The sequence below is a fragment of the Chiloscyllium plagiosum genome, chromosome 9 (assembly GCF_004010195.1).
Source record: "Chiloscyllium plagiosum isolate BGI_BamShark_2017 chromosome 9, ASM401019v2, whole genome shotgun sequence".
Taxonomy (NCBI): Eukaryota; Metazoa; Chordata; class Chondrichthyes; order Orectolobiformes; family Hemiscylliidae; genus Chiloscyllium; species Chiloscyllium plagiosum.
Genome location: NC_057718.1, coordinates 7,362,532 through 7,377,730, shown reverse-complemented (window position 1 = coordinate 7,377,730; position 15,199 = coordinate 7,362,532). Strand labels below are relative to the sequence as shown.

The 15,199-nt window shown below is 43.8% G+C and overlaps 1 protein-coding gene across 4 annotated transcripts in view; it reads left to right on the top strand.

Annotated features, from left to right (window-relative positions):
* Positions 1-15,199, top strand: part of aig1 (androgen-induced 1 (H. sapiens)) — a 172,248-nt gene that overhangs the window by 78,432 nt on the left and 78,617 nt on the right. For all 4 annotated transcript variants that reach the window (XM_043695322.1, XM_043695320.1, XM_043695321.1 and 1 more), the window contains one exon: positions 9,538-9,693. In XM_043695322.1, coding sequence (XP_043551257.1) covers positions 9,538-9,693 — 156 coding nt within the window. The remainder of the gene's footprint in view (positions 1-9,537; positions 9,694-15,199) is intronic.

The window sequence follows — 15,199 nt, the reverse complement described above, 5'->3', positions numbered from 1 at the left end:
ACACAGGCAGTTGCTCGAGGCTGGAATCGAACCTGGGACACTGGTGCTGTGAGGCAGCAGTGCTAACAGCTCACTGCCACAGAAAGGCTGCCAAACTCATCATAGACCCCTCCCACCCCGGTAATAGTCTCTTCTAACCTCTTCCATCAGGCAGAAGATACAGAAGCTTAAACACACATACCAACATGTTCATAAAACAGTGTTTCCCCACTATTGTTAGACTGCTGAATGGATGTCTCAAATTTCAAATCTAAAGTTGACCTTGTGAATCTCCTGTGCAGCCATAACTTTGTATGCCTTGCTCTGTCTAAGCACCCTGTGATCTGCCTGTCCTTGTATGCTATGTTCCGCCTGTACTGCACACAAACAAAACTTTTCACTGTACTTAGGTACATGTGACAATAGTCAATCAAATTGAATCAAATCAAATCAAATTGGGGCAACTGAAGACAAAGTCCTTGGTGAGCATGCCAAACCTCACTCCAAAACAAGGTGGAGGTATCAATTAGTTCCTTTTTGTGTAATTATAGATCAAGGGCTTTCTCCCAGCTCTACCTCTGCTCCAAAAAAAGGATCTACATTGCCACCCAGTGCCACCCCACCCAGATCCTCACTAATACTGAGAATATAAAAGGGTCGAGGGAGAACACAGATTTAGGAATTGCCAAGAGAAACCAAACTAACCCTTTTAACATGGCGAGTTACTGGGATCTGGAACACACTGTCTGAAAAAAATATAAAATATGGACTGCGCGAGTGGGAATTGGCAGAAACAGGTACCAGGTTCCCTCCACCAATGAGTAAACACAAGCTAGTCATCCATACAAATGACAAAGACCATTTGTTTCCAAGACAATGTATCAACAATGTCTCTTCCCTTGGACAATCCCACAATAGATCAAGTTACCAAACATATTGTCACAGCCCCATCACTTGAAATCTTCAAGACCCATCTCTAGGCCTCCGACTTGTGCCAACTGATTCTCTATCAGCTCAAAAATGAAGAATTGTGGGATTCATGTTTAACAAATCAGGAGGCAGCTCATACCTATATGTCAGTGACCATAGTAACTCACTGTGCATCTTAATGAAACATAGATTATATATTCATCAAGAATAAAACATTGAGAATAGGGAAGGCCGAGGGTGTATCCAAAGGAATTAGACCTTTTATCCTGTATAACTATCGCCTTTTGCCCCTTGTACAAAAACACTCCCTTGCTGCACTTACCCAAAGAGCTTCTGGAATCCTTTCCCAACCCAATCCGCAAGCTGTTAAATATCTGGTGTCCAGGTTTTGCAGTAAGATTGTAAAGGGTATTGCTCTGTCACATTATCTGCTTCGGTAGTGCCTGTCTCCCAGACAGACCCATCTGTTCCTCCACCTGTACTTTAAAAGCTGTTCCCAGTGGTGAAAGCACATTTGTCTTACAAATAGATATCTTTCCTGCTAATGGTAGACTGGAGGATGACAACAGCATCACGCATTCCTCCTTCTTCCCTAGTAGACGATACTATCGAGACTGCGGTGACCCAATTAGTTTCCGCAACTATTTTGATGGGTTCGAGGCAATTGATCAATCCAGTGCATGATCTGCTGACTTTAGATCACAAGGTGTAGGAACAGATATAAGCCATTCGGCCCATTGAGCCTGCTCTGCCATTCAATGAGGTCATGGCTGATCTGATCATCCTCAAATGCACTTTCCTGACTTCTCACAATAACTCTTGACTCCTTTACTGATTAAAAATGCAGCCTTTAAGACCCAGCCTTGGGGAGGTCACAGCCTCGTGGTATTAGTACTGAACTGTAATTCCAGAGAGTCAGATAATGTCCTGTGTTTGAATCCTGCCACAGCAGATGGTGGATTGTGAATTCCATAAAAATTTGGAATTAAGAGTCTAATGATGACCATGAATCCATTGCCAGTTATCAGGAGAGTGGAGAAACAACTCATCTGGTTCACTGAAGCCCTCTCGGGAAGGAAACTGCCATCTTTACCTGGTCCGGCCTACATTTGACTCCAAGCCCACAGCAAAATGGTTGACTCTTTACTGGGGGCATTTTAGGGCTTAGCAATACATGCTGGCCGAACCAGTGATACACTCATCCCATGAATAAATTTTAAAAAACATGTTAGAAGGAAAGCTGCTGTTTGGATTTTTGATTGGAAATCATTATTATTCAAGCAATTGAATTACAATGTGCAAAAATTATATTTAAAAAGCTGAATGCATTCACCTTACTGCTGTCTTACTGAGATCATGTGGCAGGTAATGTTCTCAATGTATAACTTCTGCGCATCTTATAACTGTAACTGGGGAGGCTCTTTCGGATATTGTGTCTCATTTCAATCTGTTTTGCTCATGTGCAATGCAGTAGGAACCCAGTCCAGCAAGCAAATATCTCACTGCTGCTTTCCAGGACACACTGTCTCTGAGGACACACACTGACTGGCAAGGGTGGAGGTCCATAGTCAGTGGCAAATACCTGATTGTGGACAGGAAACAAGGCAAGGACATACCCTATTCTTGTAATATCCACGGGGATACTCCTGCTTCCCATATGGGCCCCTGGTTTTCACACACTTCTCCTGTGAATGGTTGATCTTCCACATTTTATCTTCCATAAAGTTGCAGCCATCCAAAGCTCTGTAGCCTGTGTCTTAACTTGCACCAATTTCCGATCCCTGATTAAATCTGAGCTCATTGACCTACATTGGCTCCTGGTTAGGCAATGACTTAATTTTAAAATTCCCGCCTTAAATGTAGAAACTTAGAAGATAGGAGCAGAAGGAGGCCATTCAGCCCTTTGAGCCTGCTCCACCATTCATCACCAACATGAGTGACCATCCAACTCAATAGCCTAATCCTGCTTTCTCCCATGGCCTTTGATCCCGTTCACCCCAAGTGCTAAATCTAGCAGCCTCTTAAATACACTCAATGTTTTGGCATCAATTACCTCCTGTGGTAATGAATTTCACAGGCTCACCACTCTTTGGGTGACGAAATGTCTCCTCATCTCTGTTCTGAATTGTCCACCCGAATCCTCAGACTGTGATTCCCAGTTCTGGACACAGCACCATCGGGAACATTCTGTCTGCATCTACTCTGTCTAGTCCTGTTAGAATTTTATACGTCTTCATTTTCAAATCCTTCCATTACCCCCCTCTGCTTCTCTACCTCCCTCCAGCACACAGCCCCCTCCAAGATAGTATTTTTCTCATTCAGATCTCTTGCGAACTCCTTCTTGCTGTTTCTTCAGTAGTGGATGGGTTGGACCGAAGGGTCTGTTTCCATGCTGAACATCTCTGTGACTCTAATCAATCAAGCCCTGCATCCCCATTCTAAGTGATTAAAGACTTAACACAATCTAGGTTTGTTCAGTACATCTCCTCAGTTGTATGACACTTTGATCTTTCAATTGCTTGGGACCCAAAGTTCTGGAATACCCTGCCTCTCCACCTCACTTTTCCCCTTTAATGCCGTGGAGGTGACGGTGTTGGACTGGGGTGGACAAAGTTAAAAATCGCATAACACCAGGTTATAGTTCAACAGGTTTGTTTGGAATTACAAGCTTTCGGAGCACTGCAGGATCATAGGACACAGAATTTATAGTGAAAGATCAAAATGTCATACAACTGAGGAGATGTACTGAACAAACCTAAATTGTGTTAAGTCTTAAATCACTTAGAATGGGGATGCAGGTTTTGATTGATTAGAGTCATAGAGATGTACAGTATGGAAACAGACCCTTCGGTCCAACCTGTCCATGCTGACCAGATATCCCAACCCAATCTAGTCCCACCTGGCAGCACCCGGCCCATATCTTCCCAAATCCTTCCTATTCCTATACCCATCCAAATGCCTCTTAAATGCTACAATTGTACCAGCCTCCACCACTTCCTCTGGCAGCTCAGATTAATATTTACATATTTACATATTAATGAATCGAAACCTGTATCCCCATTCTGAGTAATTGAAAATCTAACAGCAATCTCGGTTTGTTCAATACATCGCATCAGTTGTATGACACTTTGATCTTTTACAATAAATTTCATGCCCTATGATCCTGCCGCACTAGCTACTTAACGAAGGAGCATCGCTCCGAAAGCTTGTACAGAGGAACCTTGATTATCCAGCATTCGAAAAACTAAATTTCCGATTATCTGAACAAGATCACAAGGTCCCAATGCATGTTATCCAACATCAATTATCCAGGATTCGATTAACCGAACGAAATACTCCCCGCGCATGTCCTTCGGATAATCGAGATTCCAAATAAACCTGTTAAGACTATAACCCAGTGTTGTGTGATTTTCGACTTTCTCCTTCAAGACATTCCTTGCCTCTTTGTCCAGCTTGTGATTGTCTTGTATTTTACCTCCTTATTTGGTTTGGTGTCATAAATCTTTCAGTGTTCCTGAAAAAAAACTTGGGCTGTTCTTCTCTGTGAAGTGTCAAATCCACTGGCTAAGGCTTCACTTGGGCTTTGGACTCCCATCTATGTCTGTAACTAAATTATGGAACCTCTTTTTGGTTAGTTGGATTGGGTTGCTATTTTAGATTTACTGCAGGTAAAGGTTCATTTTAACCTCTCACTCAAACAAACTCTTCGTCCACACCGACCAGACAAACGAACCTGACCGAGTCCCATTTGCCAGCATTTGGCCCATATCCCTCTAAATCCTTCCTATTCATATACCCATCGAGATGTCTTTTAAATGTTGCAACTGTACCAGCCTCCACTACTTCCTCTGGCAGTTCATTCCATACACGCACCACCCTCTGCAGGAAATATTTGCCCCTGAGGTCCCTTTTATATCTTTCCCCTCTCACCTTAAGTCGATGCCCTCTAATTCTGGACTCCCCTATCCATGTCAGTCATGATTTTATAAACCTCTATCAGGTAATTCCTCAGACTCTGACACTCCCGGGGAAAAAAGCCACAGCTTATTCAGCCTCTCCCTATAATTTAATAGCAATGATAGGAACCAGGAGCATGTGGATCTCATTGACTATGAGATTTTTGACTGGGGTTATTAACTGGGCTCAATCAGGGAGCCCTGGCTGACAGATATAAGCAAGAGATTCAGAGAGTTTCACCTGCACATCCACCAATGTCATTTATTGTATCCGTTGCTCCCGATGCAGTCTCCTCTACATTGGGGAGACTGGACTGGCAGAGCGCTTTAGGGAACATCTCCGGGACACCCGCACCAATCAACCCCACCGCCCTATGGCCGCACATTTCAACTCCCCCTCCCAATCTGCCAAGGACATGCAGGTCCTGGGCCTCCTCCATCACCACTCCCTCACCACCCGACGCCTGGAGGAAGAACTCCTCATATTCCGCCTCGAAACACTTCAACCCCAGGGCATCAATGTGGACTTCAACAGTTTCCTCATTTCCCCTCCCCCCACCTTACCCCAGTTCCAACCTTCCAGCTCAGCACCATCTTCATGACCTGTTTCACCTGTCAATCACCCCTACCACCAATCCGCTCCATCCTCCCCCAATCTATCACCTTTACCCCCACTTCCATCCACCTATTGTACTCTTAACTACCTTCTCCCCAGCCCCACCTCCCTCCCTCCCATTTATCTCTCCACCCCAGAGGCTCCCGGCCTCATTCCTGATGAAGGGCTTTTGCCCGAAACATTGATTCTCCTGCTCCTCGGATGCTGCCTGACCTGCTGTGCTTTTCCAGGACCACTCTGATCTCCAGCATCTGTAGTCCTCACTTTTGCCTAAGAAATTCAGAGAACCTCCTCGATCTTGGGAGTGGCTCTGAGCTGGCTGGTCAGAGCCCATGTACTGTGCACTTGAAAATAAAGGGAGACTTGATGATGGTCTCAGTGTAGGTATTTCATCAGGCCTCCAGTCTACATATTTAGAAATTTGCAACCTTACCTTTTGAGATGTATGGTTTTGCTAGGATTAGATGTAGGGCAAAAAGGACCACACACTCCTGTTTTAAAAGCTTGGAGTTCTGAACGTTCTAATGTTTGCGTTGCATTCTGGGAACAGGAGTTGGCCATTCAGCCCTTCGAGACTGTCCCACCATTCAATGAGATCATGGCTGATCCGTGGCCTAACTCCCTGACTTTAGCCCATAGCCCTTAACACCTTTGCTTAAAAAAAAGCGATGTCAGATTTAAACTGAACAACTGATTCAGCATCCACTGCCATTACTGGAAGAGAGTTCCAAACCTCTTTTTGTATCAAAGTGCTTCCTAACATCTCTCCTACACATTGGCTGCACCACTCCTCCCCCTGTTTCTGTGTTCCATGACTCTATGACACTTCTCGTCACGCACTTCATTATTTTATGCTCTTTGGAGTAGAAGCAGCTGAAGGGCAGATTGTGACAGGTTTGGATAGGGTAGAGACAATTAACTGATGGTGAAAGGACTATATACCAAGCGATAAGTGAGGTAATTTCAATGAGTGGTCCTTATGATGAAGGATCATTACGCCCTATTATCATTGTTGTTAAACTTGGGAGCTAAAGTAGACAAAACAATACTTGGTTTTAAATTCGACTTGTGTTTCTATGTTGTATGGGTCTGGAAGGAAAAAAGCGTATTTTAAATTTTAAATTATGTTCATGCACTAGGTGTCTGGAAATTTAAGTGAGGCTGTAAACAAATATCCTTGAAAGGAATAGTTTATTACTTGATAAAACAAAGAGTAAAGTTAGAAAAATATCCAGCTGTTGCCTAGCAAAAAGATATCCTTTGGCAAAGGATGGAGTGATTGAACAGCTTCCCTTTAGCAAGAGAGAACCATTCAGAAGTACAGTGCATGTGCAGTTTTATTTCAGACAGAAGAAGGTTATTCAGGGAGAAAAAGACTCTTAAGAGCAACAATACAGTTTTGCAGTCTCCATTACAGTCAGTTCAGGAGAAACATCCTGAGAAAGCTCCAAAAACAAAGACTGGGAAAGAGAGGTTTAAGGAATCGTACTTGACTCTATGTTAGGAAAGAAGTGAATTGTGTTAGTGGATTATTTAAAAGTTTCATTAAGGGACATTAAACTGGCAGTGTTATAATTGGGTGAATGCAGATGTTTGCCAGAAAGAAACCAAGCACAGCTGTACCACTGAACAAAGACCTTCAAATCAGAAAAAGATAGCCCTTCACTGGGGTTTAAATATCTGTAAGGTCATTGTTGAGAGTAAACAAGTTGAATTGTCATTTCTAAGAATTCTAACAAGACTGTTTCAGCTCAATCTAGGATAGTACAAAATAGTTTTTGTTCCTGTTGTAAATATGCTCAGTGACCGACCAGTGCAGTAACCAAGTGTGAAAATAAAACCTCTGGCTATTGAGCCAGATTTCCTTTTGGGATCTGACCTGTCTGGCATTACCATCAGTTGGGATTACACCACAATGATCTGGAATTTTCTGCCAATGAGTACGATGGAAGAGCTGACAATATCCAAAGAAAATTGGATGGGTATGAAAGGAAAGTTGACTTGTTGTGGGGATAGATCTGATGAATGGGACTGACTAGATTGCGCAACAGAGAGCCGATATGGCTTTGATGGGCTGAATGGTCATCGCCTGTAGAACTAACATTCTTTCCAGGGTTCGATAAGTTTGAGGCAGGAAACAGGAATGCGCAGATTTAAGCACTGAGTGCACATGAGGTGGCAAGTGCAGTCAATTGGAGGGTGAGCCTGGATTATGATGGAAGGTTTTGGACCTGAACCATTACTCTGTTTATCTCTCCAATGATGTTGCGAGAGCTGCTGAGGATTTTCAGCATTTTCCATTTCTCGTTACCTAAAACAGTATCGAGGTGTACAAGATGTTGAGAGGCACACATAGGGTGAATAGCCAGAGACATTTTCCCAGTGCAGAAATGGCTATCATGAAGGAGCATAATTTTAAGGTCACTGGAGGAAAGTTTAGGGGAGATTAGAGAGGCAGGTTCTTTACACAGAGAGTGGTGGGTGCATAGAATGCACTGCCAGCAGTCAGATACATTAGGGACATTAAAACAACTCTTGGATAGGGACTTGGATAATAGTACAATGTAGGGTATCTAGGTTAGTCTGATCTTAAAGTAGGATAAAAGGCTGGCATAACGTGGGGGCCGAAGGGATTATGTTCTATGTTCTAATATGTTCTGTCCTTGCCTCCTCTGCTGAACAAAGCAAGATGTTCTTATTGGCAGCACCAAGTACCCGGAAAATGGCCATTCTTCAGAAACACTCAGTACCATCAGGGCAGCATTGCCAAGGATGACCATGGCACCTCCTAAAATTCAAACACAAATTCTTCCTGAAGTGTGGACATGCATTGGTCACTGAATAAGGGTTAGGGATGGGAAGAAGAAGAGTCGCTGGGCACAAAACATTAACTGTACTCTCTCTTCACAAACGCTGCCAGATCTGCTGAGTTTCTCCAGCAATTTCTGTTTCTGTTTAGGAGTGGGAAGGTTGGCTGTCATTCCCACTTCCTGTACTGAGGTAAGTTAGAGTCCGGGAGTCATACAACATAGAAGGAGACCCTTCAGCCCAACCAGTCCATGCTGATGATAATCCTAAACTAAACTAGCCCCACCTGCCTGTTCCTGGCCCATATCCATGTACTTATCCAAATGTCTTTCAAACGTTGTAACTGCACACACATCCACCACTTCCTCTGGAAGTTTCTTCCACGCACTAACCATTCTCTGCATGAAAATACTGCCCCTCATGTCTTCTTTAAATCTTTCTCCTCTTACCTTAAAAATGTCCCCTAGTCTTGAAATCCCTTCTCTAGGGAAAAAGCACCTGCCATTTACCTTATCTAGACCCTCATTATTTTATAAATCTCTGTAAGGTCACCACTTAACATCCTACACTCCAGTGAAATAAGTCCCAGCCTATCCAGCCTCTCCTTATAACTCAAACCTTCCATTCTGGGCAACTTTCTGGTATATCTTTTCTGAACCCTCTCCAATTTAATAATATTCCTCCTATAACAGGGAGATCAGAACTGCACACAGTACTCCAGAAGAGACCTCACCAATGTCTTAACATGATGTCCCAAGTCTGATACTCAAAAGTAATCACCTTACTAATCACCCCGTCTACATGTGACAATTGTAGAGTGTGTTAGAGATAGTTTACGTGCCTCAGTGTCACACTGTGCAATTCACCCATATTGCATCAGAACCCACAATTTATTCTCGATCCTATTGACACGTTGACTGCAGTATCAGACTACCTAAGCACCAACACAGGATGTTATCAGTGAAGCTTTCGTACTGTAAATGCCAGTCACTGGCTTCACAACTTAACCCTGCTCATGGTTGGAATAATGGGTGGCCAATTTGGGATTAGTTGCATTTTACTATACAAGAATTTCTAAGTTCCTGGTGGAGTTTTGACTTCAGGAATCAGCTGTCCTTTACAAATCTCTCCCAGCCTTGATTAGCTTTGGCTTCAGTGGATCATTTAATGCTGGCGCTATCCTACTGATCAAAGCTAATGTTAACCTTACTGTGTGTGTGAGTAGCTCATGTGTCATTTGCTCAACAGGTAATACAGACGGTGTTCTTTGGAATCTGTGTCCTGACAGACCTCTCGAGTCTCCTTACTCAAGGCACTGACGACCGAGAGCAGCAGAGACAGCTCAGGAAACTCATCTTTCTTCGAGATTGGCTACTGGCTGTGCTGGCATTCCCTGTGGGTGTGGTAAGTGGGCATGTTCCTCGTTAAGCCCTTTTGTGCCTTTCTCAGCCTTCTTGGTTCAGTGCACAGAGCTTCACTCAATAGGAATGTGTATTGGAAAGCTGAGGAGCGGGTGGTGAAACAGGGTGAAATTTGAAAAAGACGTAAGTTGTCCACCTCAACATTGTCTGAATTTCAGAGAGGAGAGATCAGAGTGGTGCTGGAAAAGCACAGCAGGTCAGGCAGCATCCGAGGAGCAGAAATGGTGGTGGGGATGGAGGTGATAGGTCAGAGAGGAGGGTGGGGGAATATAGCAAAGAGTACAATGGGTGAATGGGGGTGGGGATAGAGGTGATAGGTCAGAAAGGAGAGTGGAGCAGATGGATGGGAAGGGAGATTGGCAGGTAGGACAGGTCATGGGGGCGGTGCTGAGCTGTAAGGTTGGAACTGGGGTAAGGTGAGAGGAGGGGAAATGAAGAAACTGGTGATGTCTACATTGATGCCATGGGGTTGAAGTGTTCCGAGGCGGAAGATGAAGTGTTCTTACTCTAGGCGTCGGGTGGTGAGGGAGCTGTGGTGAAGGAGGCCCAGGACCTGCATGTCCTCAGCAGAGTGGGGAGGGAGAGTTGAAATGTTGGGCCACAGGGCGGTGGGGTTGATTGGTGTGAGTGTCCTGGATATGTCCCCGGAAGCGCTCTGCGAGGCCTGAATTTCAAAGAGGCCTAGTATGCAGAGCCTTTTAACCGGAAGCATCATATAGGAGCATACAGTTGTTATGTACCAAGATGTGCATTCAATCCCTTTCCCTAGGGTAGGATCTGAATTTTGTTTAATCTTATCTTTTTAAGTACAGTGATACACTGCTGTTGTTCACAGCCTCTGTGATACATTACAAAATATCGTCGCTGCAGAAAAAGCCACTGGGCACAACAGGCTCATGTTGATATTTTGCTCCATATAAGGCTCTTAATTTTCTTCTCCAATTCCATCAAAATATCCTTCCACTCCTTTATCTTTCAGGCATCCATTCCAGTTAAATCTGTCCCAGCTTTTCACCTCAACTAGTTTACATGCTGACCCCTATGTTCTCACCACCCTCCGGTGACAAGATTTCTCCTGTGTTGTCTTGGCTGCCTTTTGTTTATGACCTATAGTTTCACCCCTGCCTGTGAGCAGAAATAATTTACCTCATCAAACCATCATATAATATTGAAGACCTCTACCACATTACACCCCAGCTTTCTCATTTCAAGCAGAAGAAGCCCCATTACCCTCCATTTAACATTTAGCTTGCTATCGAAACACTGCAATAAAATTGTACAGAAGAATTCCAATTGTGGTCTAACTAATGTACTATGACTTATCAGCAAAAACCTGGAATTCAAATGCTTCATTGTTCTGACTGTGGTTTAATATTCATCATGAGGTCATTGCAGTACAGATATCTTGGCCAATTCAGTCCATTCTGGCCTATCCTCATTCCCCTGTACTATCCCTGGGGACCTGCAAGTTCATTTCCTCCAGTCCATCCAACTTCTTTTGGGAATTTTTGATGACCACACTGGTTAGTGAAACTAATTAATCAAATTATGTTCCAGTTTGGCTGTCAGTCTTTCTCTGTTTTTGTTTCTTTTGTATTCAGGGTAAGACACTTTTTATTTTCATCCATCATGCAATGCCTCTTTTTTGAATGAACTTCAGTTCATCATTTGTTTGTTCAATTGCTTAATTAACTCTTAATACAAATCATTAACTGCAAACTCTATACATCCTGCTTGTAGCCTTGTCTCACATCTGATATAACACAAGGAACTGTGAATGCTGGAGACAAACTAAACAGAAATGGTTGGAGAAACTCAGCACGTCTGGCAGCATCTGTGGAGACAGAAACATAGTGAACATTTTGAATACATTATGAGGTCCTCTGCCTTTTCCACCATTACAAGCAGTGAGCTCCAGATTCCTATCACAACCTCTGGGAACAAACATTTTTCATCACATTCACTCTAAACCTCTTTAATCTGTGCCCCCTGCTCACTGATCCCTCCATCAAGGGCAAAAGTCTCTTGCTATCTATGCCCCTCATAATTTTATACATCTCAATCATGTCATCCCTGGAAAGGCCGCCAGCATTCTCAAAGATCCATCCCACCCTGGCAATGTTTTTCTACAACCTCTACCATCGGGGACAAGGTACAGAAACCTGATCACATGCACCAGCCGGTTTCAAAACAGTTTCTACCCTACTGTTGTTAGAATACTGAATGGACTCACAAACTCTTAACATTCCCCTGTACCTGTGGTTTTGTTTTTACCGCTGATTACCTATTATGTACTTATTATGCTACTTAACTCTGTGATCTGCCTGTATTGCTCGCAGCTTTTCACTAAAGACAATAAATTCAATACAATTTAATCAACTTATGTCCTGTGCTCTAAGGAAAATAATTCCAGCCTGTCCAATCTCTCTCTTCATAATTAAAACTCTCCAGCCCAGGCAACATGCTGGTAAATCTCCTCTGGACCCTCTCCAGTGCTATCACATCCTTCCTATAAAGTGGATTCCAGACGTGCTCAAAATACTCTGGCTGTGGCCTAGCCAATGTTTTATACAGTTCCACCACTACCTCCCTGCTCCTCAACTCTGTGCCTCAGCTAAGAAAGGCAAATATACCATATGCCTTCTTAACCACTTTACCAGCCTGACCCACTTCCTTAAGGGACTGGTGGACATGCACATCAAGGAGCCTCAGTGCTTCCCAGGGTCCGACCTGTTCATCATGTATTCCCTTGCCTTGTTTGTCTTGCCCAAGTGCATCACTTCACATTTATCCAATTGAATTCCATTTGCCATTGATCAGCCCATCTGCCCAGCCCATCTATATATCCTCTGAAGCCTATGGCTATCTATAGACTTCAGAGGATATATAGATGGGAACCAGAGGTGTAGTTGCAGTGCCCAAGAGGATGAGAGTAGGAAGGACAGGGACAAGATTTCAGGGTCACAGGAATGTGCTGGCAGACAGCAAGCTGGTTTGAAGTGTGTCTATTTCAGCACCAGAAGTATCCGAAATAAGGTAGGTGAGCTTGCAGCACGGATAGGTACCTGGGACGTCGATGTTCTGGCCATTTCGGAGACATGGATAGAGCAGGGTCCGGAATGGATGTTGCAGGTTCCAGGGTTTCGATCTTTCATTAAAAACAGGCAAGGTGGTAAAAGAGGGAGAGGCGTGGCCTTGTTAGTCAAAAATAGCGTAACGGTGGCTGAGAGAATTTTTGATGAGGACTCGTCTACTGAGGTCGTGTGGGCTGAGGTTAGAAACAGGAGAGGAGAGGTCACACTGCTTGGAATTATTTATAGGCCTCCGCAGAGTTCCAGTGAGGTGGAAGAGAGGATTAGCAAAATTATTCTGAGTAGGAGTGAAAGGAACAGGGTGGTCATAATGGAGGACTTAACTTCCCCAACGTTGACTATAGCTCTAGTATGTCGGATAGATCAGTTTTTGTCCAATATGTACAGGAGGATTTCCTGACACAGTATGTCGAAGGGCCGACAAGAGGGTAGGCCACAATGGACCTGGTGCTTGGTAATGAACTAGGCCAGGTGTTTGATTTAGATGTATGTGAGCACTTCGGAGAGAGTGACCATAATTCAGTTACGTTTAGTTTAGCGATAGAAAGGGATAGGGACATGCCACAGGTCAAGAGTTATCGATGGGGCAAGGGCAATTATAATGCACTTAGGCAAGAATTAGGATGCATAGAATGGGGTAGCAAAATGCAGGGGATGCAGACAATGGAAATGTGGAGCTAATTTAAGGAACAGATATTGCATGTCCTTGATAGGTATGTCCCTGTCAGGCAGGGAGGAAGTGGTAAGGTAAGGGAACTGTGGTTTACAACAGAAATTGCATCTCTTGTTAAACAGAAGAAGGAGGCTTATGTGTTGATGAGGCAAGATGGTACAGATGAGGCGATGGAGAGTTACAGATCAGCTAGGAAGGATTTAAAGAGAGAGTTAAGAAGAGCAAAGAGAGGACACAAGCAGTCTTTAGCAAATAGAATAAAGGAGAACACTAAAGCTTTCTATAGGTATGTGAGGAATAAAAGGATGATTACGGTAGGAATAGGGCCAGTCAAAGACAGAAGTGGGAAGTTGAGTGTGGACCCTGTAGAGATCAGAGAGGTGCAAAATGGACATTTCTCATTGGTGTTCACTCAGGAAAAGGAGAATATTATGGAGGAGAAGAAAGAGGTACGAGAGATTAGACTAGAAAGGATTGAGGTTAGTTACACACAGGTGTTATCAATTCTAGAAGGAGTGAAAGTAGACAAGTCCCCTGGGCCAGATGGGATTTATCCGAGGATTCTCTGGGAAGCTAGGGAGGAGATAGCAGAGCCGTTGGCTTTGATATTTGAGTCATCATTGTCTACAGGTTTAGTACCAGAGTACTGGAGGATTGCAAATGTTGTGCCCTTGTTCAAGAAGGGCAGCAGAGATGACCCAGGTAATTATAGACCAATGAACCTTACTTCTGTTGTAAGAAACGTTTTGGAAAGGATTATAAGAGATAAGATTTATAATCATCGAGCAAGCAACAATTTGATTTCAGATAGTCAACATGGTTTCGTCAAGGGCAGGTCGTGTCTCACAAACCTCATTGAATTTTTTGAGAAGGTGACCAAGCATGTAGATAGGGTAGGGCAGTTGACGTGGTATACATGGACTGTGGTAAAGCCTTTGATAAGGTTCCACATGGTAGGCTGATGGAGAAAATGCAGAGGCATGGAATTGAGGGTGATTTAGTAGTTTGGATAGAAACTGGCTTTCTGCATGAAGGCAGCGAGTGGTGGTTGATGGAAAATATTCAGTCTGGAGTCAGCTACTAGTGGTGTGCCACGAGGATCTGTTTTGGGGCCACTGCTGTTTGTCATTTTTATAAATGACTTAGACGCAGGCATAGGTGGATGGATTAGTCAACAGTAAAGTCGGTGGAGTAGTGGACAATTTGGAAGAATGTTACAGGTTGTAGGGGGACTTGGATAAACTGCAGAATTGGGCTGAGAGGTGGCAAATGGAGTTCAATGCAGCTAAATGTGAAGTGATGCACTTTGGGAAGAATAACAGGAAGGCAGAGTACTGGCTCAATGGAAAGATTCTTGGTAGTGTGGATGTGCAGAGGGATCTTGGCGTCCATGTACATAGATCCCTGAAAGTTGCCACCCAGGGTGATAGTACTGTTAAGAAGGTATACGGTGTGTTAGGTTTTATTCGTAGAGGGATTGAGTTCTGGAACCACAATATCATGCTGCAACAATACAAAACGCTGGCGTGGCCACACTTGGAATATTGTGTACAGTTCTGGTCGCCCCATTACAGGAAGGATGTGGAAGCATTGGAAAAGGTGCAGAGGAGATTTACCAGGATGTTGCCTGGTCTGGAGGAAAGGTCTTATGAGGAAAGGCTGAGAGACGTGGGCTTGTTCTCATTGGAAAGAAGAAGGCTAAGGGGGGATTTGACAGAGACATA